The sequence below is a fragment of the Sapajus apella genome, unplaced genomic scaffold (genome assembly GCF_009761245.1).
Source record: "Sapajus apella isolate SASKATOON/1434 unplaced genomic scaffold, GSC_monkey_1.0 scaffold38, whole genome shotgun sequence".
NCBI classification, from domain to species: Eukaryota; Metazoa; Chordata; class Mammalia; order Primates; family Cebidae; genus Sapajus; species Sapajus apella.
Genome location: NW_022436978.1, coordinates 3,406,764 through 3,429,224, shown reverse-complemented (window position 1 = coordinate 3,429,224; position 22,461 = coordinate 3,406,764). Strand labels below are relative to the sequence as shown.

At 39.9% G+C, this 22,461-nt stretch overlaps 1 protein-coding gene across 2 annotated transcripts in view; it reads left to right on the top strand.

The window, feature by feature from the left end:
• KIF15 (kinesin family member 15) overlaps nt 1-22,461 on the top strand; it is an 82,729-nt gene that overhangs the window by 16,967 nt on the left and 43,301 nt on the right. For both annotated transcript variants that reach the window (XM_032298057.1, XM_032298058.1), the window contains exons 4-11: nt 242-318; nt 2,621-2,658; nt 8,950-9,047; nt 10,200-10,379; nt 15,125-15,334; nt 19,033-19,158; nt 19,317-19,439; nt 21,878-22,001. In XM_032298057.1, the coding sequence (XP_032153948.1) occupies nt 242-318; nt 2,621-2,658; nt 8,950-9,047; nt 10,200-10,379; nt 15,125-15,334; nt 19,033-19,158; nt 19,317-19,439; nt 21,878-22,001 (976 nt within the window). The remainder of the gene's footprint in view (nt 1-241; nt 319-2,620; nt 2,659-8,949; nt 9,048-10,199; nt 10,380-15,124; nt 15,335-19,032; nt 19,159-19,316; nt 19,440-21,877; nt 22,002-22,461) is intronic.

The window sequence follows — 22,461 nt, the reverse complement described above, 5'->3', positions numbered from 1 at the left end:
TACAAAATTCTGTATAAAGTTTAGTTTTATGTGCTTTAAATCTATAGTCGTATAGGAGATTAATAGATGTAATTATGTTTAAAGTTTTATCATCTTAGATAGGTTAGCCTTTTTTCTGTAGTGGATGTTAATTCATGTTATTATTACTAAGCAATTTTTCCTATTACACTGTAGAATGTAATTTAGGAAAAATATTTTCGTTTTTGTGAAATGTTAACATTTTTGGTGCTTATGTTTGTAGGAGTCTGTATTCTCAACTGTGGCTAAAAGCATTGTGGAGTCTTGCATGAGCGGTTATAATGGTACCATCTTTGCATAGTAAGTTGTTGACGGTGTCTTTATACATAGTACATTATTTTCCTGTTGCTGTTGTAACAAATGACCACAAACTTCGTAGCATAAAACAACACAAATGTATTATCTTACAGTTCTGTATAAGTGAAAAGTTTAACATGGTTCTCACTGGCTAAAATAAAGAGCAGGGATGCATTTCTTTTGGCAGATCTGTTCCTTTCTGGAAAATTTGTTTCTTTGTCTTTTTCAGCTTCTAGAGGCCACCCATGTTACTTGGCTTACAGCGCCCTCTTTATCTTTAGAACCAACAACATGTAACTCTGACTCTTCTTTAGTCACATCTCCCTCTGACAGCAGCTAAAAAAGGTTTTCTGATTTTAGGGACTCATATGATTACATTGGCCACACTTGGCTAACAAGGTAGTAGGGATTACACTCCAAGGTAGAGGGGTAGTGTAGAGCAGAGTATCTATCTAACTGTATATATTAAATTTTTTTGTAAGAAAGATTTGTCTGGCTGGGCGCAGTGGCTCACGCCTGTAATCCTAGCACTTCGGGAGGCCGAGGCAGGTGGATCACTGAAGGCCAGGAATTCGAGACCAGCAAGGCCAACATGGTGAAACCCCGTCTCTACTAAAAATACAAAAAAATTAGCCAAATGTGGTAGCGCTCGCCTGTAGTCTCAGCTACTACGGAGGGTGAGGCAGGAGAATCACTTGAACCCAGGAGGCAGAGCCCGAGATCATGCCACTGCACTTCAGCCTGGGTGACAGACTCTACCACCCGCCCACCCCCCCCAAAAAAAAAAGGGCTAGGCATGGTGGCTTATGCCTGTAATCCCAGTGCTTTGGGAGGTCGAGGTGAGTGGATCACCTGAGGTTAGGAGTTCGAGACCAGCCTGGCCAACATGGTGAAACTCCATCTCTACTAAAAACACAAAAATTAGCTGGGCATGGTAGTGCACACCTATACTCCTAGCTACTCGGGAGGCTGAGGCAGGAGAATCACTTGAACCGGGAGGCAGAGGTTGCAGTGAGCCGAGATTGCACCACTGCACTTTAGCCTGGGCAGCAGTAGTCCACCCCCTCAAAAAATAAAAAGAAAATTGCTTTTGTTAGTTGTGGGTAGAAATGAGGAAACACTTGGAGAGAAATCAGTGTCTGAGTTACTGGCAGGGTGGGTACACTGTCTGGTTTACTGAGGACAACACCAATTGTTGAGTCATTATTAATAGTGTCCTCTTCACTCTCAAGTACCTGTTTGGACAATAATCTATAGGATTACCCTATTTGTAGGGGATTCAAAGATATCCATTTCTCATTCTGAGTTACTAAAGAACTTTTTCCCCTCATTTTCCAGAAGAAGGAGATAAAAAACTATAGCATACTGTTTTCTAGTTTTGGGAGGCATTTAACGAGAAAGTAAATCCAAAATTTTCTATTTTTGATGTGAATCTAAGCTAAAGTCATTTGACATCCTGATTGATATCTTTAAAATACAACTTTTTTTTTTTTTTTTTTTTTTTTTTTTTTTAGATGGTGTCTTGTTATGCTGCCCAGTCCTGGAGTGCAATGGCTATCCACAGCCGTGATTATAGTGTGCCACAGCCTGGAACTCCTGGGCTCAAGCCATCTTCCTACCTCAGCCTCCTCAGTGGCTGGAACTACAGGCACATACCATTATGCCCAGTTTCAAGTTTTTACTTTTAGTTTTTTGTTACTCTTGTTTCTTTTAAGTGGGTAACAGGAAATACGACACTGCATAAAAACCTATAGCATAAAATTTTTTATTGCTTTATATTTAATGAAGACATTTTAGTATCTTTTAAAGATAGTTTAGGAAAGGAAATGCTGTATTACTTAGCATAGCAAAAACTGGAAACAAAAGTTCATTTGATTTTGGTTAAATAAATTATGGTGCTACAAGATGCTACATGATCCCAAACCCATGGAATATTGTGTAGCTATTTAAAATAACGAGGCAGACCTCTATCTGCTGATCTAGAAAGATATCTGAGATAAAATTAAGGGAAAAACAGGTTGCAAAGCAGTATGAAGAGCACCATCCCAATTTTTGTAACTAAATATTAAATGAAAACTCTGATGGTTATGTTAGTGTAATATAGAAGCATTTATCAATTAACAGCGATTAGCTCGTAGGGAGATTGGAGAAAAAGGATCGTTCATTTTTTTATCTAATAGAATTTAAAAATGGAAAGAAAATAAGCTAACTTTTTGTGGAGAAAATTATACACTAGTGACTGTATTATAATAGCAGTCTTAATTTTATGTATAAAAATAACATGTAAAACATTATTTTTTTACAGTGGACAGACTGGCTCAGGGAAGACATTTACTATGATGGGTAAGTAAATTAAAGATTAACTTCTGCTGGCTTAATCTACTCCTTCTGTGATAACAGTAACATACAACATTTTGGGGAAAGGCATGATTTTTATATATGATGTTGATCTCTTGAACTTAGGGAAATTCCTTAGGCTTCTGCCAGGTTTTGAGTTCTTTGCTAGCAAAGTCCATGTGTTAATCATGTTTGCAGCTATATTCCCCAGCTCAATGCCTGGCACAGAGTGGTGCTCAATAAACAGTTTTTCAGTAGGATTGAATGAATTTGTATATATTTATACACCTGTGTAACCACTAACTGGATCAAGATTCCTGGTCAGTAAATACCAAACCCTGTCCCCTGGAATGCCAATTACTCTGATTTCTGTCATCATTAGTATTGCTTGTTTTTGAACCTCTACAAATAATGTTTTATTGTGTATCTTTTGTTTCGGGTGTCTTTTAATATTAAGTGTCTGTGATTCACTCACATTGTTATGTGTAGTAGTATTTTATTTCTGTTGCTGTATAACATATTATTGTATTAATAATACTACACATTTTCCAGTCTACTGTTGATAGGCATTTGGATTATTTCAACTTTTCAACCATATGAATAGTGTTGCTGTGAACATCTTTTCTTGTGTCTTTTGAAATAATTTCTGTTGTATATGTATCCAGGAGAATTGCTGGATCATAGGATATATGTATATTTAGATTTAGTAGATTCTGCCCAACAGTTTCCCAAAGTGATTATCTCAGTAGTATATGGAAGTTCCAGTTGCTCCACTTCCTTATACTTAACCTGAAATTGTCAATTTTTAAAATTTTAGGCATTCTCAAGTATCTATAGTATTATCTCATTGTGTTTATTTCTATTGACATCTGAATATCTTTCATATGTTTATTCAATATATCCGTAGCCTCTCTGTTGAAATGCCCATTCAAGCTTTTTTCTCCCATTTAAAAAATTAGCTTGGGGAGAGATCCAAGATGGCTGATCACTAGAAGCTTGGGATTGTAGCTCCCACTGAAAGAGCAGAGAACGAGAGGACGCCACACTTTCAGATCAATTTTTGTTGCTCACCCACCAGGAGATTCCCAGCGGAGGAGCCCCACGTGTTGCCAGCGCGACTCTTGAGGCCGGTGAGGCGGTTTTGCCGCTGCCTTGGAGCGGCAGTTCTTGGTGCACAGTCAGAAAAGCACCATCAATCTTAAAGCCGCCGTTTTGGCCGGCGCAGTGGGTTGCTCAGATTCTAGCGCCAGGAATCAACAAGTTGGACGTCCATTCAGAAACCCAACTATAAAGACGGTAATTATAAAGACCACAGAGGGATAAATCTATAAAGAAGGGAAGAAAACAGCCTAAAAAGGCTGAGAATACCCAAACTCAGAACGCCTCTCCCTCTATAGGGGATCACAGTTCCTCATCAGAAACAGAACAAGGCCTGATGGAGAAAGACTGTGTTCCATTAGCAGAAGCAGACTTTAAAAAGTGGATGATAAGAAACTTCTGGGAATTAAAAGAACTTGTTCTAACCCAATGCAAAGAAACTAAGAACTTTGAAAAAAGGTTTGACAAAATGTTAAAAATAACACACAATTTAGAGAGGAATATAAGTGAATTAATGGAGCTGAAAAATACAACACGAGAACTTCGCGAACTATGTACAAGTTTTAACAGCCGAATTGATCAAGCAGAAGAAAAGATATTAGAGGTCGAAGACCAACTTCATGAAATAAAACAAAAAGACAAGATTAGAGAAAAAAGGATAAAAAAGAACGAGCAAAGTCTCCAAGAAATATGGGACTATGTGAAAAGACCTAATCTACGTTTGATAGGTGTACCTGAATGTGACAAAAAGAATCAATCCAAGCTGGAAAATACGCTTCAGGATATTATTCAGGAAAACTTTCCCAACCTAGCAAGGCAGGACAATATTCAACTCCAGGTAATACACGGAACACCACAAAGATATTCCTCAAGAAGACAAACCTCAAGGCACATAATCGCCAGATTCACCAGGGTTGAAATGAAAGAGAAAATACTGAGGGCAGCTAGAGAGAAAGGTCAGGTTACCCTTAAAGGGAAGCCCATCAGACTCACAGCAGATCTCTCAGCAGAAACCCTACAAGCCAGAAGAGAGTGGGGGCCAATATTCAACATCCTTAAAGAAAAGAACTTTCAACCCAGAATTTTACATCCAGCCAAACTAAGCTTCATAAGCAAAGGAAAAATAAAATCTTTTGTGAACAAGCAAGCACTCAGAGATTTCATCACCACCAGGCCTGCTTTACAAGAGCTTCTGAAAGAACCACTACAAATAGAAAGGAACAACCAGTATCAGCCTTTCTAAAAAATGCCAAAAAATAAAGAACATCAACATAATTAAGAAATTGCATCAATTAATGGGCAAAACAGCCAGCCAACATTAAATCACAGCATCAAATTCATATATATTGTTATTAATTCTAAATTCAAATCGACTGAATCCCCCAATCCAAAGACACAGACAGGCAAAAAAAGCCAAGACCCATTGGTATGCTACATCCAGATCCATCTTACATGCAAGGATACACAAAGCCTCAAAACAAAGGGATGGAGAAAAATTTACCAACCAAATGGAGAGCAAAAATAAATAAATAGAAAGCAGGAGTTGCAATTTTTGCTGTTGAAATAGACTTCAAAGCAACAAAGATCAAAAGAAGCAAAGAAGGATATTACATAAAAGGATCAATGTAACAAGAAGAGCTAAAGATCCTAAGTATATACACACCCAATACAGGAATACCCAGATATATAAGACTTATAAATAGACTTGGACTCCCACACAATAATAGTGGGAGACTTACAGATCAATGAGACAGAAAGTTAACATCGATATTCAGGACTTGAACTCAGATTCCGAACAAGTAGACTTAATTAACATTCATAGAACTCTCCACTTTAAATACACAAAATATACACTCTTATTAGTACTACATCACACGTATTTACAGGTTTAAATGAAATATTGGTTGGCTGCTTGTTAATTATTTTCTTCCCTCTTTTTTTTTTTCTTTTTATGTCTCTTATTAAACACAATTATAGGCATACCCACTTTTAGACTGCATTTTAGCCCGCGCAATAAAGCAACACCCCGTTATCTCTCCCTCTTCCTCTTTCTTCCTTTCCTTTATTCTTTTTTTTCTTTTCTTTTTCTTTCTTTCTCTCTTTCTCAAAAAAAAAAAAAAAAAAAAAAAAAGAAAGAAAGAAATGTACAAATTAGCTCTGTTTGGAGTCCTCAAAGAAGTACAAATCAATATCATAGAAAAAATACTAAAATTTTAAATGTATATTTAAAATAAAGATACATTAACATAAATTCCTAAAAATGTTCAAATTTTAAATTTAAACATTTTGTAAATAAAAATCAGCCTTGAATGAAATATTGAAATAGTATACTACATATGTAGGATAATTTCAATGGAATAATAAACACAGAAATTCTGATTAAATTACTAGATTATAAGTAAAGAAAAATATTTTGGAGGCCTCTAAGAAAAAAAAAATTAGCTTGACTTTTTCTTACTCATTTGTGGATATTCTTTATAAAATAGAGAAGTTAGCCTTTTTTGCATGATATGGATTCCAGATTTTTCTCTAGATTTTCCATTTGTCTTTGGACTTAAGTTTTTTTTTGCTAAAGTTTTGTTTTACGTGGCTGAATTTGTTTCTTTTCTTTTTCTTCTTCTTCTTTTTTTTTTTTTTTTTAATTCTTGAAATGGAGCCTCCCTCTATCACCCAGGCTGGAGCATAGTGGCGCGATCTTGGCTCACTGCAACTTCTGCTCCCCGGTTCAAGTGATTCTCTAGCCTCAGCTTCACAAGTAGCTGGTATTATAGGCACACGCCTCCACGCCTGGCTAATTTTTATGTTTTTAGTAGAGATGGGGTTTTACCATATTGCCCAGGCTGGTCTTGAACTCCCAACCTCAAGTGATCCGCCTGCCTCAGCCTCCCAAAGTGTTGGGATTACAGGCATGAGCCACTGCACCTGGGTTCTTTTTCTTCTTTAATGGCTTCTGAATTGTGAGTTGTAGTAAGAAAGGTCTTCCTCTCTCTCTAAGGTTGTTAACAACAACAAATAATTGAATACCTGTAGTAATTGTATGCCCAGCACTCTTCAAGACACTGTTGGTCTACTTGAATACAAGGCAGTGTCCTGGCTCTTGTGGAGCTTCTGATTCTCAGGCAGGGGGATATACAATTAAAAGCAAGTCCACGTCTAGAAATTATGCCAGAGGTAATAAATGCTATGAAGAAAAAGAAGGCAGTGTAAAGGGTTGGAAAAGAGGGGTGCTATTTTAGGTGGTGGGTCAGGAAAGACCTCTCAGGAGGTGATCTTTGGAGTTACTAAGTAAGATGAAAGTGAACCATGAGACTGTCCAAGAGAATAATCTTACAGGCAGAGGAACAGCACTGGCATAGGCCCTGAGGTGGGTGCACGCTCCAGAATGTTTGGGGAACGGCAGAAGACCCATTGAGGGTGGAGTTTTCCAGGATAAGGGGCTGGTACAAGGGAAGTTGGAGCTTTATCCTAGGGCCAGGTCATATAGGCCCTGGTGAGGATTTTGTTTTAAATATGTTATAGCATTATTGGAAGAGTTCTTTTTTAAAATAAATAGGAAGTGCATGATCTGATATATAATTAAAAGGATTACTCAGGCAGCTAAATGAAATAAAAACTATTGGGGTTAGAGCAGGATTAGGAGCTATTGCAGTGGGCTAGGCAACAGATGATGAAGGTAGTTAAAAATTTGTTGAATCTTTGTCTTAGTCTGTTTGTGTTGCCATAAAGGAATACCTGAGGCTGGGTAATTTATGAAGAAAAGAGTTTTACTTGGCTCACAGTTCGGCAGGTCATAGAAGAAGCATGGCACCAGCATCTACTCAGCTTCTGGTGAGGGCCTCATGCTGCTTCCACTCATGGCAGAAGACAAAGGGGAACAGGCATGCAGGGATTATACGGTGAGAGAGGAAAGAGAGAGAGAGAGAGAGAGAATACTTCCGCCATGAGTGGAAGCAGCATGGCAGAAGACAAGGAAGAGGCATGCAGGGATTATATGGTGAGAGAGGAAAGCAAGAGAGAGAGAGAGAGAGAGAGAGGGGAGAGACAGACAGACAGACAGACAGACAGACATGAGGAGGTGCCATGCTCTCTCCAACAACTAGTTCTCTTGGGAAATAAGAGAATTCACTGCCACGAGAATGGCACCAAGCCTTTCATGAGAGATCATACCCATCACACTCCATGACCCAAACTTGTCCCAGTAGGCTGCACCTCCAACAGTGGGGATCAAATTTCAACTTGAGAATTGGAGTCAAACATACCATAGCAAATTGATCTTTGTATAATATATCCTTCAACACGAAAATGATGTAAAATTATCTGCATGTTCCTTAGAATCTTGCTATTTACATATGCATTCATATCTCTTTCTTTTCCCAGTATAACTGAACAGAGGCTCTGCATTTTTCTGTCTGCATAGAAATCTTATATTCTTACAGTACTTTTTATACCAGCTTGGCTTTTATTGCACAATTTTATTTTTTATTTTTATTTTATAGATGGGGTTTCACCACGTTGGCCAGGGTGGTCTCGAACTCCTGACCTCAGGTGATCTGCCCGCCTTGGCCTCCCGAAGTGCTGGGATTACAGGCGTGAGCCACCGCACCCGGCCTTATTGCACAATTAAAAAAAAATCAACTAGCTAATCCTGATTTTTATAATGTATTTAAAGCACTAACACTGCGCCAAGTGCTTTACCTTTACACTCTCACTTAATTATTTCCAATAACGCGATGCAGTATTTATTACCATCATTATCCCCATTTTATAATTGAGAACTCTGCAGCTTAAGAGGGATTTAGTAATTAGCCTATGGTCACACTATAGGGCCAAGGCCTGGAGCACAGGTCAGTCTATGAGACCAAATGTGCTGCAATAAATAATGTACAATTATTTATTTCTGCAGATTTTGGTACCTGGCAGTTGGAAAAATTTCAAGCTTAATACCTAGATGGATTTTGTTTGTTTGTTTATTAACAACAGCTATTTTAAAAAATTGATTGGTGGCTACTGTGGGCCTTTTCAGTCTCAATGACATGCAGTTTCTATTATGCTATCACCCACAGACTTAAATTTAACTTGTTTGGAGCACAAGTAGGAAACTCATCATATAGTATATCATCTTATTTCTGTATAAATTGCCATTTTGAAAGACTCTTGGAATAGAATAAAAATCCAGTGTTTTTGTTTTTTGTTTTTTAGGACCATCTGAATCTGATAATTTTTCTCATAACCTGAGAGGAGTAATTCCACGAAGTTTTGAGTATTTGTTTTCCTTAATTGATCGTGAAAAAGAAAAGGTAAAAATTATGTAAAAATCAAGTGGTTCTATGAAATGTCTAATTTTGAGTAGGTAGCTACTGATAATTAGCTCATGATAGATGGATGAGCATGTATGGTACTCTACAATGTGGATAGACTAGTGTGGTATAAAAAAACCTTTCAATTCTAAGGATAATATTAAGGATTCTGTGTTGTTTTATCTCAATTGAGTTTTTAATTTATAAAACAGGCATTATCCTTTATCCCAAATTGTTGGTTTTCAAGAAAGGAAAATAGTGCTTCTGAGGCTCTCAAAAAAAGATTTTGCAAGAGAGAAACTGTAAAGAAAATCTCTACTGAGGAAGACAGATACACTAATACAGTAAGCCTAATTATCTACCTGTACCTAACAGGTGACTGCAAGTGTTCCTAAATCCTCATGACATCCAGCAGTGATGGGTTCATCCTTACCACCTTTGTAGCACCTGCTACTGCCTTCTCATGATCTCTTTGCTCCACATGTGGTGTGGCTCCATCACCCTGGGGATGTGGTCTTTCCTCTTGCATTCGCTCCCAGGCTGGGCCTTCTCACAATTGTGCTGCTTTAGCTTGGTGAATTCTGGGCTTAGAACCATTAGTATTTTATGTTCCATTACTTGTGTACCAAGGAAACTGATATATAACATTGGTTTACCACTTACTCCTTTGCAGAAATCCCCTATCTCTAACACTGAAGTTAGACAAATTGTGTGGCAGTGAAGTAATTTAGTGCCCATGCATTTCTGTGGTTAAAAATTCTATAAAGTCTTTTAAAATAAATTGTTTTCAGTCGTTTGAAGAGCATAACACTTGTTTTAAATAAAACTTTATGAGGACATTCAATATATAAGACAGACAAAAATGGAATTTCCCAACTGGACTGCTCAATTCTCCTCTCCCCATATTAATTCCCAGGCACCTGTGGAAGCCTCTAGGTTACCTGGAACCACAGTTTGATGCAGCTCTAAAATATAATGATGTGTTAAAACTAGTTACCAATATTATTTTTGCTTTTAGGCATCTTATATTGTGTTAAAGAATAACAGTATAAGAAATTTACATCTTGAAAAGCAAGTGCAAAATTAATGGTCACGAAAACTACATATGAACACATGAAAGTAATGTAACTAAACAAGGCTTCTTTTTTACAGGCTGGAGCTGGGAAGAGTTTCCTTTGTAAGTGTTCCTTTATTGAAATCTACAATGAGCAGATATATGACCTACTGGACTCTGCATCGGCTGGACTGTACTTAAGGGAGCATATCAAGAAGGGAGTCTTTGTTGTTGGTGCGGTGGAGCAGGTGGTAACCTCAGCTGCTGAAGCCTATCAGGTACCCTGCCACGAGTACTTGTTTGGTGCTTACGCAACAAACCTGCTATGAAAGCACCCCAATCTCAAAAAAGTAAGAATTGAGGTGCCAAAAATACGTCATAAAGGCGTAATACAGAATGTTCATGAGAAGTAAAAATAAAATAATATGGCAATATTTTATGCTATTCCAAGAGTCTTTCAAAATGGAACCTCAGAAGGGCTATTTAAACAGAAATAAGATGATACATTTTAATCAGTTTCCTACTTGTCCATATGTCTTTAGTGATTCCTCCTGGGAGTTGTCTGTTTGAGGGGCTTCTGGGAACTCTGGCCTTTAAACCATCTGGCTATTCTTTTCTACCTTGCTTGCTTGTTAGGTGTCAAAAGCTAACTTAAGCAATCAGCTCAGGACAAGCAACCCCTTGACAGGAATTTGTAAAATATTCTATATAAGTTTTTTTTTTTTTTTTTTTTTTTTTTGAGACAGAGTTTCACTCATGTTACCCAGGCTGGAGTGCAATGGCGCGATCTCGGCTCACCGCAACCTCCGCCTCCTGGGTTCAGGCAATTCTCCTGCCTCAGCCTCCTGAGTAGCTGGGATTACAGGCACGCACCACCATGCCCAGCTAATGTTTTGTATTTTTAGTAGAGACGGGGTTTCACCACGTTGACCAGGATGGTCTCGATCTCTTGACCTCGTGATCCACCCGCCTCGGCCTCCCAAAGTGCTGGGATTACAGGCTTGAGCCACCGCGCCCGGCCCTCTATATAAGTTTTAATGGAATCTGATCTGATGTCTCACTGTGTCACCAGGCTGGAGTGCAGTGGCGCGATCTTGCCTCACTGCAACCTCTGCCTCCTGGTTCAAGCGATTCTCCTGCCTCAGCCTCCAGAGTAACTGAGACTACCTGTGTGTACCACCATGCCCAGCTAATTTTTGTATTTTTATTCAGGATGGGTTTCACCATGTTGGCCAGGGTGGTCTTGATCTCTTAAACCCATGATCCACCCGCCTCGGCTTCCCAGAGTGCTGGGATTACAGGCATGAGCCACCATGCCCAGCTCCTTCTGATTCTTAATGTTTTAGGTTTTTATTGTAAACCACATAGCTATACTCGGCTCTTTTTTTAGCCACTCATGACAGTATCTTACCTAATTTATTTACATTACTTTATAATTGTTGATATTGTTAGACTGGTTTCTACCATCTTTCTTGGTGTGTTTTGGCTATTTTATATAATGCTTCTTTCTCTTTTCTTGCCTTTTTGTTTTTGATCCAGTACACAGCATGATTTGTTGAAAAAAACTTTCTTTTCAGCATTACATTGCCTTTGCACCTTTGGTGAATTGACTGTACATATATGGGTTTATAGCTAACTGTATTCTATTCTGTTGATCTATATGTTTCTTTTCATCAATATGAAAAAGTCTTGATTATTATATAACTTGTTGCTAAGTAGTGTCTTTAGATAAGTTAGGGTAAGTCCTCCAACCTTGTTGTTTTTAACAATTATTTTGGTTATTCATTGTTCCTTTGCATTTTCATTTATATAGAATCAGTTTGTCAGTTTCTACAAAAAAGGCTGCTGGGATTTTTTTTTTTTTTTTTTTTTTTTTGACAGAGTCTTGCTCTGTCACCCAGGCAGGAGTGTAGTGGCATGATCTTGGCTCACTGCAACCTCCACCTCCTGGGTTCAAGCCACTCTTCTCTCTCAGCCTCCCCCATAGCTGGAATTTTTACAGGCATGCACCACCACACCCAGCTAATTTTTGTATTTTTAGTAGAGACAGGGTTTCATCATAGTGGCCAGGCTGGTCTCGAACTCCTACCTCGTGATCCACCCACCTCAGCCTCCCAAAGTGCTGGGATTATATTATAGCCGAGCAAGTTTAAACAGAAGCACCACACACTGAGTTTGTTGAGAGTCCACCTTTATGCTGGCGTCTGAAGAGTCAGCTAGAGCTCAAACCTCTGGGCCAAGAACAAAGGGCGGTCAACATTTTTATACCAGTTTAGGGTCGGGGGGCGGTAAGCAGATTATTACAGAAGCAGAAGGAGCAGGTTAGGGGAGAAGAGGGGCCTAACAAAAAGTTCTTCTTAAAATTGTTCTTCACTCAGGATGTAGGGTAGCAGTGTGGGGTAACAGTTACACAGTTGCGGATATAGGATGTACAGGGCCAGTGGGCCCCGTATCTCAGAAAATTGATTACAAAGATGCCAGGTGTCTTAGACCACATTCCGAACAGAATGCCCTACATAGCTCAGGGTGGGCAAAATGGAGTTAGCAGGATTGTTTAAAATGTATTCATTATAGCCAAGCTAGGGTATTTCAATTACAGACATGAGCCACTGTGCCCGGCCTGGCTGCTTGGATTTTTTAGTGGGATTGTGTTGAATGTATCAATTATTTTTAGTATAATTAACATCTTAACAATATATCAACATTCACCAAGTATTTTTGTTTTTGATTTTTGTAGAGTATACAAGCAAACATGCTTGTATTTGCTTTTTCTCCTTACATTGCACAATTGACAGTGTACTATGCTACTTTTATACCTTGCTTTTTTTTGTTTGTTTGTTTTGGAGACCAAGTCTCACTCTGGCTGGAGTGCAATGGTATGATCTTGGCTCACTGGAACCTCTGCCTCCCAGGTTCAAGATACTCTCCAGTCTCAGCCTCCCGAGTAGCTAGGATTACAGGCCTCTGCCATCACACCTGGCTAAATTTTGTATTTTTTAGTAGAGATGGGGTTTCACTATGTTGGCCAGGCTGGTCTTGAACTCGACCTCAGGTAACCCACCTGCCTCGGCCTCCCAAAGTGCTGGGATTATAGGTGTGCCACGGTGCCTGGCCATTTTTTTTTTTTTTTTTTAAGAGAATAGTATTTTGGAATTTGTCTCAGGTTGGAGGAACTCTCTCTCTCTCTTTGGTTTTTGTAGCTAGATTAATAAATCATGACTATATCATGATTAATATTTAATATACAGTATTTAATGTTATAAAAAGAAAGCATAAAGCACTATCCACGAAATATAAAAGATACAAATAGCTGGGCGCAGTGGCTCACTTCTGTAATCCCAGCCTTTTTGGGAGGCCAAGGTGGATCACAAGGTCAGGAGTTCAAGACCAGCCTGGCCAAGATAGTGAAACCTTACCTCTACTAAAAATATAAAAATTAGCTGGGCGTGGTGGCAGATGTCTGTAATCCCAGCTACTCAGGAGGCTAAGGCAGAGAATTGCTTGAACCAGGGAGGCGGAGGTTGCAGTGAGCCAAGATTGCACCACTGCACTCCATTCTGGGTGACAGAGTCAAACTCCGTCTCACAAAAAAAAAGACAAAAGATACAAATAATTTCAGTTTTATACTGTGGCTGATTAATAGGGTTATAATAGCTAGGATTTATTGAGTGAAGTTGCCAGGCACTGTGCTAACTTCTTTTGTATATATTATTTTACTTAATCTTCAATATACTCTTTGCAACAAAGATACTAATTTCCCCATTTTACCCCTTATATGCTATGACCCTCCTACCCAAAATGTGGTCCTCGGAACATCAGCATCACCTGAGAGCTTGTTAGAAATGCAAAATCTCAGGCCCTCACACTGAATCACCTCACACTGAATCTGAATCTGAATTTTAACAACATCCATAGGTGATTCATATGTACTTAAAACTTATATGTTCTGTTCTTTGGGGTAGGTACCCATATTCCCATTTTACAAATATGAAGGCTAAGCCTTGAAAAGGTTCAACTGGCCCCAGACCACACCTAGTAAGAAGTGGAGCCACAGTTTGAACTTAAATGCACCTGATTCCAGAGCCTGCGTTATGAACCTTCAGGTATCCTGGTTGCCATAGGGAATAGAAGGGAAAAAGTACTTTGTAGGCCAAAAGAGCTGATGAAACTTTGGGCTTAAAGATAAGTTACAGATTTTTCGTGTCCAGCGTTCTTATTTTCTAGGTAAAGAAGGGTTCAGGGAGGTTTTGTGATTTACATCTGATGAACACAAATAAAGCGTGGCAAAATCAGTTCTAGATCCTTTGCCCTCTGATTTCCTGTTTGTTCTCTTTCTGTAACATGGAAAAGGAACACAAAGGAAAGGAAAATAACTTCAGTTTATTCCTTAATGGACCGGTAATCTTTCTTTCCACCTTTATAAATTTCCTACTGATTTTGGTGGCAGTTGTGTGCCATTTGGAACTTGGGATAATGTAATTTCTCTTAAAAAGTTAGATAACAATGAAAAGCAATAGATGTCCCTCACCCCTGTACTAAAGAGAAAATATGCTTTGTGTAAATATTTCTTTTTCCCTATGAAAGTAGATAATTAGCTCTATGTTAGTATTTTTCATAATAAAATGCGTGATTCTCAAGTGCTTATTTTACATTTTAAGTGTTCCTACCTTGTTCCTTTTTTTCTTTTTTTTTTTGAGATAGGATCTTGCTCTGTTGCTCAGGCTGGAGTGCAGTGGCACAGTCATGGCTCACTGCAGCCTTGAATTCCTGGGCTCAAGTGATCCTTCCGCCTCAGCCTCCCGAGTAGCTAGGACTACAGATTCCTACCACTGTGCTTAGTGAAGTTTTTTTTTTTTTTTTTTTTTTTTTCTTTTTTATAGAGGTGAGGTCTCTATGTTGGTCAGACTGATCTTGAATTCTATTCGCAAGTGATCCTCCAGCCTTCCCAAAATGCTAGGTTTACAAGCATGAGCCATTGTACCCAGTCCTCTCATTTCTTTTCATATGTCTTCCTTTTGCATAGGTGTTGTCTGGAGGATGGAGGAACAGACGTGTGGCATCAACATCAATGAACAGAGAATCCTCTAGGTCTCATGCCGTCTTTACAATTACAGTAGAGTCAATGGAGAAAACCAATGACATTGTGAATATACGGACCTCCCTTCTCAACCTGGTGGATTTAGCAGGATCGGAAAGGCAAAAAGATACCCATGCAGAAGGGATGAGATTAAAGGTAAGAATGAAATTATGGTCTTCAGCTTATGTGTGAGTTCTTACCAGCTGTCAATATAGTCGTGATACATAACAATGTCTTAGTCAATGAGAAACTGCATTTATGATGGGGAGGGTCCTTTAAGAGTATAATATACCACATAGCCTATATGCGTTGTAAGGTATACTATCTCGGTTTGCATAAGTATACTCTATGATGTCCACAAAACGACAGAATTTCCTAATGGTGCATTTCTTAGAGCATATCCCTGTTGGCTGGGCTCGGTGGCTCACGCCTGTAATCACAGCCCTTTGGGAGGCCAAGGCGGGCAGATCACGAGGTCAGGAGATTGGGACCATTCTGGCCAACATGGTAAAACCCCGTCTGTACTAAAAAAATACGAAAATTAGCTGGGTGTGCTTGTGCATGCCTGTAGTCCCAGCTACTTGGGAGGCTGAGGCAGGAGAATCGCTTGAACCCAGGAGGTGGAGATTGCAGTGAGCCAAGATTGCGCCACTGCACTCCAACCTGGCAACAGAGCGAGACTGTGTCTCAAAAGAAAATAAAACAGTATCCCTATTGTTAACTGATGCATGACCATACCAAACTAAGTATTTTGAGGGTGACAAAGGAATAGTAAATTGCTCCTATGAGAAAGGAACAGTAGTGGGACAGTAAACATAAATGGGATAGGGCAAGTCTGTCAGTATACAAAAATGTTTTAATTAATGACAGAGGGGATACGGGTATAAGAGACAGCAGGGGTCAGAGGAAGAAGGGTACAACGTGGACTCTTGTGGAACGTGTGGAAAAGAAGTAGTTCTTGAGTTGTAAAGGATTTGGGTAGGGAGAGAGAAACAGGAAATGTATGCCTGGCAGGGGTTATTGTGGATGCAGAATGCATGTGGCATTTGGCATGTCAGCATGCCTCAGTGGATGGGTTGGTTAGAGAGGCAAGCAGGCTCGGATTATCAAGGGCCAGGAGTGCCAGGCCAAGTTTGTATTCAACTCTGCGCACATTGGGAAACACTTAACATTTCTGAGCAACTAAGTGTCTCATGAAGAAAGCCTACTTTATAGAAACTTAGTCATCTGACGCCGCACTGTTGTTAAGATTTTAGAAGGGAGAGACCACAGAAAAACATCTTTTCCCAGTTTAGTATTTCAAATGTGAAGGGTTAAGTACCTAGTCCTAGGCTAAGATATTAACAGCGGGACCAGAGGTTCTATGTAATATGTATTGTCAATATACGTAAATGTATTGTTATATGAATTGTCAATAAAATATATCTAGATTCGATAGTTTAGAATATACATGGACAAGGGGAGAGGAATTGGAAATTATGAGGGAAGAGATCTACTTTTTTCATTAAAAGTGAGGATTTAGCCAGGCGTGGTGGCTCACGCCTGTAATCCCAGTACTTTGGGAGGCCAAGGCAAGCAGATCGCGAGGTCAGGAGTTCGAGACCAGCCTGGCCAACATGGTGAAACTCTGTCTCTACTAAAAATACAAAAAATTAGCCTGGCATGGTGGTGCGCCCTTGGTGGTAACCCTAGTAGTCCCATCTACTCGGGAGGCTAAGGCAGGATAATTGCTTCAACCTGTGGGAAGGCAGAGGTTGCAGTGAGCCGAGATCACACCCCTGCATTCCAGCCTGGGTGACAGAGCAAGACTCTGTCTCAAAAAAAAAAAAAAAAGAGGATTTGAGCTACCTGACCTACCTCCGAGGCAGTTTCAGACAATCTAAAACTCATATTTCTTTCTTTTTTCTTTTGAGACGTCTCACTCTGTCACCCAGCTGCAGTGCAGTGGCGTGATCTCAGCTCACTGCAATCTCTGCCTCTCAGGTTCAAGCAGTTCTCCTGTCTCACCTCAACATCAAACCTGGCTAATTTTTTGTATTTTTAATAGAGATGGGGTTTCGCCATGTTGGCCAGGCTGGTCTTAAACTCCTGACTTAGGTGATCCACCCACTTTGGCTTCCCAAAATGCTGGGATTACAGGCATGAGCCACTGTGCCCAGTTTAAAGCTCATATTTCTATTGAGATATGAGGCATAATCAAAATAGCATGTGGACTGAGCATGGTGGCTGATGCCTATAATCCCACTTGGGACGCTGAGGTGGGAGGATCCCTTGACCCTAGGAGGTCAAGATTGCAGTGAGCTGTGATTGTGCCACTGTGCTCCAACCTGGGTGACAAAGTGAGACTCTGTGTCCAAAAGAAAAAAGCATATGTTTATAATAGGACATATATCAAGTCTGTTCTAAAATGCTTTAAATATGTTAATTCATTTAACCTTCCCAACAACTCTGGGAAGTAGGTGCTATTATTCTTTCTGTTTTACAGCTAAAGAAACCAAAGTCACACAGCTAGTAAGGTTAGAGCTGAGATTCAAACCGCGGTGCTACAGTACTCTCAGCCATGCCACCAACCACCTTTCTGATTTACTGAATGATAACAACAGTGACTCTGAATTCAGCACATCTTGCATTTTTGACTTTTTCTCTTTTTTGTATGCTCCTACCACTGCAGACCCAGTTTTTAAAATATACTACCTAAAGTGAAAATCCAATGTAACATATTTAGCTTACCTTTTCCCCCCACCAAACTTCTGTTTTAAAGGAGTTTTTATTATCCTTTACAGAATTAAACTGAATATTCTCCTCAAATAAGTTCATCAGTGGCTTTGGGGGCTGTATGGGTGAGTTATTAGGTATTATACCCTTAAATATTTTAGCATAAAAGGACTGAAAAAAGTACCTATTAATGCACTACTCTAAGTTTTCTTTCCCTATTTTTTTCTGGTCTTTATCTTTACCTTTAGGTCGATTTTAAACTATTTTAAGTGCAAAATGACATTAATTTCTTTTCTTTGCATTATTTTTGTATTTGTCTTTTTGTTGCTGTTGTTGTTTTTGAGACGGAGTCTTGCTCTGTTGCCCAGTCTGGAGTGCAGTGACGCGGCCTTGGCTCACTGCAACCTCCACCTTCTGGGTTCAAGCAATTCTTCTGCCTCAGCCTCCCCAGTAGTTAGGACCACAGGTGTGCATCACCACACCTGGCTAATTTTTTGTCTTTTTAGTAGAGACGAGGTTTCACCATGTTAGCCAAGATGGCCTCTATCTCCTGACCTTGTGATCCACCCACCTTGGCCTCCCAAAGTGTTGGGATTATAGGTGTGAACCGCCACGCCTGGCCCTGTTGTTTTTGAGACAGGGTCTCACCCTGTCACCCAAGTTGGAGTGCAATGGCACAATCTCAGCTCACTGCAACCTCCACCTCCCAAGCTCAAGTGATCCTCCCGCTTCAACCTCCCAAGTAGCTAGGACTACAGGTGTGTGCCACCATGCCTGGCAGGTTTTTTGTATTTCTTTGTAGAAAGGGGGTTTTGCCATGTTGCCCAGGTTGGTATCCAACTCCTGAGCTCCAGCATCCTGCCCGCCTTAGCCTCCCAAAGTGCTGGGATTACAAGCGTGAGCCACAGTGCCCGGCCTGTGTTTGTCTTGTAATACTAAAATTATAGTGTACATCAAATAGGAAAAGGTTAGGGGATAATTCAGCACTTCTTTTGTTTATTGAATAGTTGTTCTTTATTAACATTGTCCCTGACTTGCCTTTTCATCCAAAATAATCCTCTGCTAGATATATTTTCATTCAAAATACCCAATAGTAACCAATATACCTAAATTTTTGTTCTTTTCCATCAACACCTTAGGAAGCAGGTAACATAAATCGATCACTGAGCTGCCTGGGCCAAGTGATTACTGCACTTGTCGACTTGAGTAATGGAAAACAGAGACATGTTTGCTACAGAGACTCCAAACTTACCTTCTTACTACGGGTAAAGTAGATCCTTGGATTCCTGGGCTCCTTTTGGTTATGCTAAGGTTGCTAGTGGGACAGTCTCTCAGCCTTGGTGGCAAGAGTGTACATTTTCTTTGCTTAAAAAGATCTTGTGATTTCTCACCTGAAAATGTGTCCATTCCTATCATTAAATAGGATTCCCTTGGAGGTAATGCCAAAACAGCCATAATTGCAAATGTTCATCCTGGATCCAGATGTTTTGGGGAAACCCTATCAACACTTAACTTTGCTCAAAGAGCCAAGCTGATTAAAAACAAGGTAAAATGCTGGCATATACTTTATTAAATAAATGAGAAAAATACTTAAGTTTGCAGTATGCTTTTTTTGTGATTGCCCTATTAACATTAGCTTGTATTTATTTCTCTGTAAAAGCTTCTCTCACTGTATGCAAGATTTCTATTTTATCTTTTCTACCCTTCTATATCACACATGTATTAAGAGACCTAGGTTAGGTCTATGGTTGTTATTGTTTGACTAGCTTTTTCTCTTTTTTATTTGAGACGCAGTCTTGCTGTGTGTCACCCAGGCTGGAGTGCAGTGGCACAAACACAGCACACTCTAGCCTCAACTTCCTGGGTTCAAGAGATCCTCCTGCCTCAGCCTCTTGTATAGCTGGAACCACAGGCATGTAGCACCATGCCAGGCTAATTTTTTTTATTTTTTTGTACAGACAGGGTCTCACTTTGTTGCCCAAGCTGGTCTCAAAACTCCTGGGTTCAAGCAGTCCTCCTGCCTCCACCTTTCAAAGTGCTGGGATTACATGGAGAGCCACTGTACCCAGCCAACAATTTTTTCTTAAGGGAAAGCAAATTAAGTGTGTGAGTCTTTCCTCCTGCCAACAACCAATCAATCAGTTCTGGAGCAGACATCAGCTGGGTGTCCTCTGATTCACTTCCATTCTGACACTATATACCTGGAGATAGGGAGAGGTCTCACTGGTTAAATGCTCAGTCCCACAAGACTGACCCTGACTTCTGATGCCAGTTGCAAGCCCCAGCTTGTCCTATCTGTGCTTTCAGACCAACTGCCTGTAAATCAGGAGGTCCATGTTGCCCCTTTTCCTGGGCAAATCAGAAGACTATAGATGTAGTCATATGTTTTATTTCCTTGGACTATGGAGTATTAGTAATATGAGAAGGAAAAAATCATTAGAGCTTCCTGACCCTGTCTCTTAAGATTTACTAAAAGTCTTTGGAGATGATAGAACTACAGCAACAGTTAGAATTATGATGTCACTGATGGGACAGTGATGTCAGAAGCACAGTAGTACCTTGTAATGAGGCTGGCCACAAGAATCAGAAACAACTGGAAATGGCTGCTTAACACATAAAACAACAAAACCGAGAGCCTTCTACTAGTCACTCTCAATGGTAAGCCCTACTGCAGCCTATCAGTGGGAAGTGCTAGAGAATCTGGGACTTGTTTAAGGATGTGCTATTTAAATGTTTCCCAGTGAGCAAATTGGGCCTACAGCAAGAATACAGAGACCTTGGGGCTGTCACAGGCTGTTTTTTCCTTGCTGGAGTATTGGGTATTTCACAGCTGAGTCCTCTGACCTGGTTGGTACTCAGCTTTTGGCACTCGTTATCACCCTTTAGGTTTTGTTGACCTTTTTAAAACTTTATTTTTTTAGGCCAGGTGTGGTGGCTCACGCCTGTAATCCCAGCACTTTGGGAGGCCGAGGCGGGTGGATCACCTGAGGTCAGGAGTTTGAGACCAGCCTGACCAACATGGAGAAACCCTGTCTCTACTAAAAATACAAAAAATTAGCTGGGCATGGTGGCACATGCCTGTAATCCCAGCTACCTGGGAGGCTGAGGCAGGAGAATGGCTGGAATCCAGGAGGCGGAGGTTGTGATGAGCCGAGATCATGCCATTGCACTTCAGCCTGGGCAACAAGAGCGAAACTCTGTCTGAAAAAAGAAAAAAATACATTTTTTAATTAATAAACTTTATAGAAGCTTTTGGTTCACTGCAAAATTGAACAGAACTTACAGAGAGATCCCATATATTGCCTGTCACCACACATGTGTGACCTCCCTCACTCTTGACATCCCCACAGTGGCACATTTTGTTTGAGAGCCCTTTAGCCTTTTAGTAGTTGTCTTAAAGAAGACATTTCTTTAAGAAAATGAAGATATCATTTAGTGTGGTTAAAAAAAAAAAAGGAAGTGTCAAACCAACCCCTCCTTCCAAGAGGGCTATTAAAAAATAAAGGTTGGATCCCTCTGGGGAAGGTTGCTTCTGCCAAGCTCAAGCCAGCCCTGCATGTCACCACACACTTAGATGCTTAGCTCCTTCCACATAGGGAGCTAGGAAAGAGTGGAAATGATACTCATTAGGTGTTTGCTGTTCTTCATTGGGAGGGTGGGGAAAGGCTGTTGTTCTCAGGGAAGAAAGTGTTAGTTGAACACACCTGGATCCTAAGTGTGACCCAGCCTAACAGCTCAGGTCTGGTCAGCTGTGGGAAAGAGAGTCTGCCTGAGGCTGTCTCTCTAGTTCAGGTCTGAAGGCACAAGAAAAGGAATCTTCCTCCCCATTCGAGCATACTGTAATTCCTGTGGCCTTTTGACTATTAGGTGGTCATGAAGTTTTGTTTGATGTTAATCACTACAAATCATACCAAGCAAATGTACACACGGAACTGTACTACTCAAAAATCATTATTTAATCCTTCTTAAAAAATTCTTGAACAGGCGGTAGTAAATGAAGACACCCAAGGAAATGTGAGCCAGCTCCAAGCTGAAGTAAAGAGGCTCAAAGAACAACTGGCTGAGCTTGCTTCAGGACAAACACCACCAGAAAGCTTCCTGACCAGAGGTAGGATGAGTATGCTGTCCTTTATCTTGGGGAAGACTCTGTACAAATAATAGTTTAAGAGCCCTTGGTGATAGACACACACAATAAGGCAACACAGCTTTTTCCACAAGTATCTCTTTCTGCTTATTTCTCCTATATAGGAACATAGTGCTTTGTTTGTAATCATATACAGATACCATAGGCAGTGAGTTCTGTGAGATATGGTAGGAGGAATTACAATAATTTTAATAATCCATAATAAGTGCTAAAAAGAGATTAATTTCATTTAGATCTGCTTCTCCATAGCATATGTAATCTATATGTGTTTACTATAAGACAGACTTATTTTTCTTCAAAGAATAGCTAGTGGAGAATTAATTAACTGGAAATCCATAAAGCCAAGAGGGTGAATTATGAATAGATCTAAAGAGAAGCTTATTTTTCTTTGAAGAATAACTAATATGTGGAATGGTTAATTTGA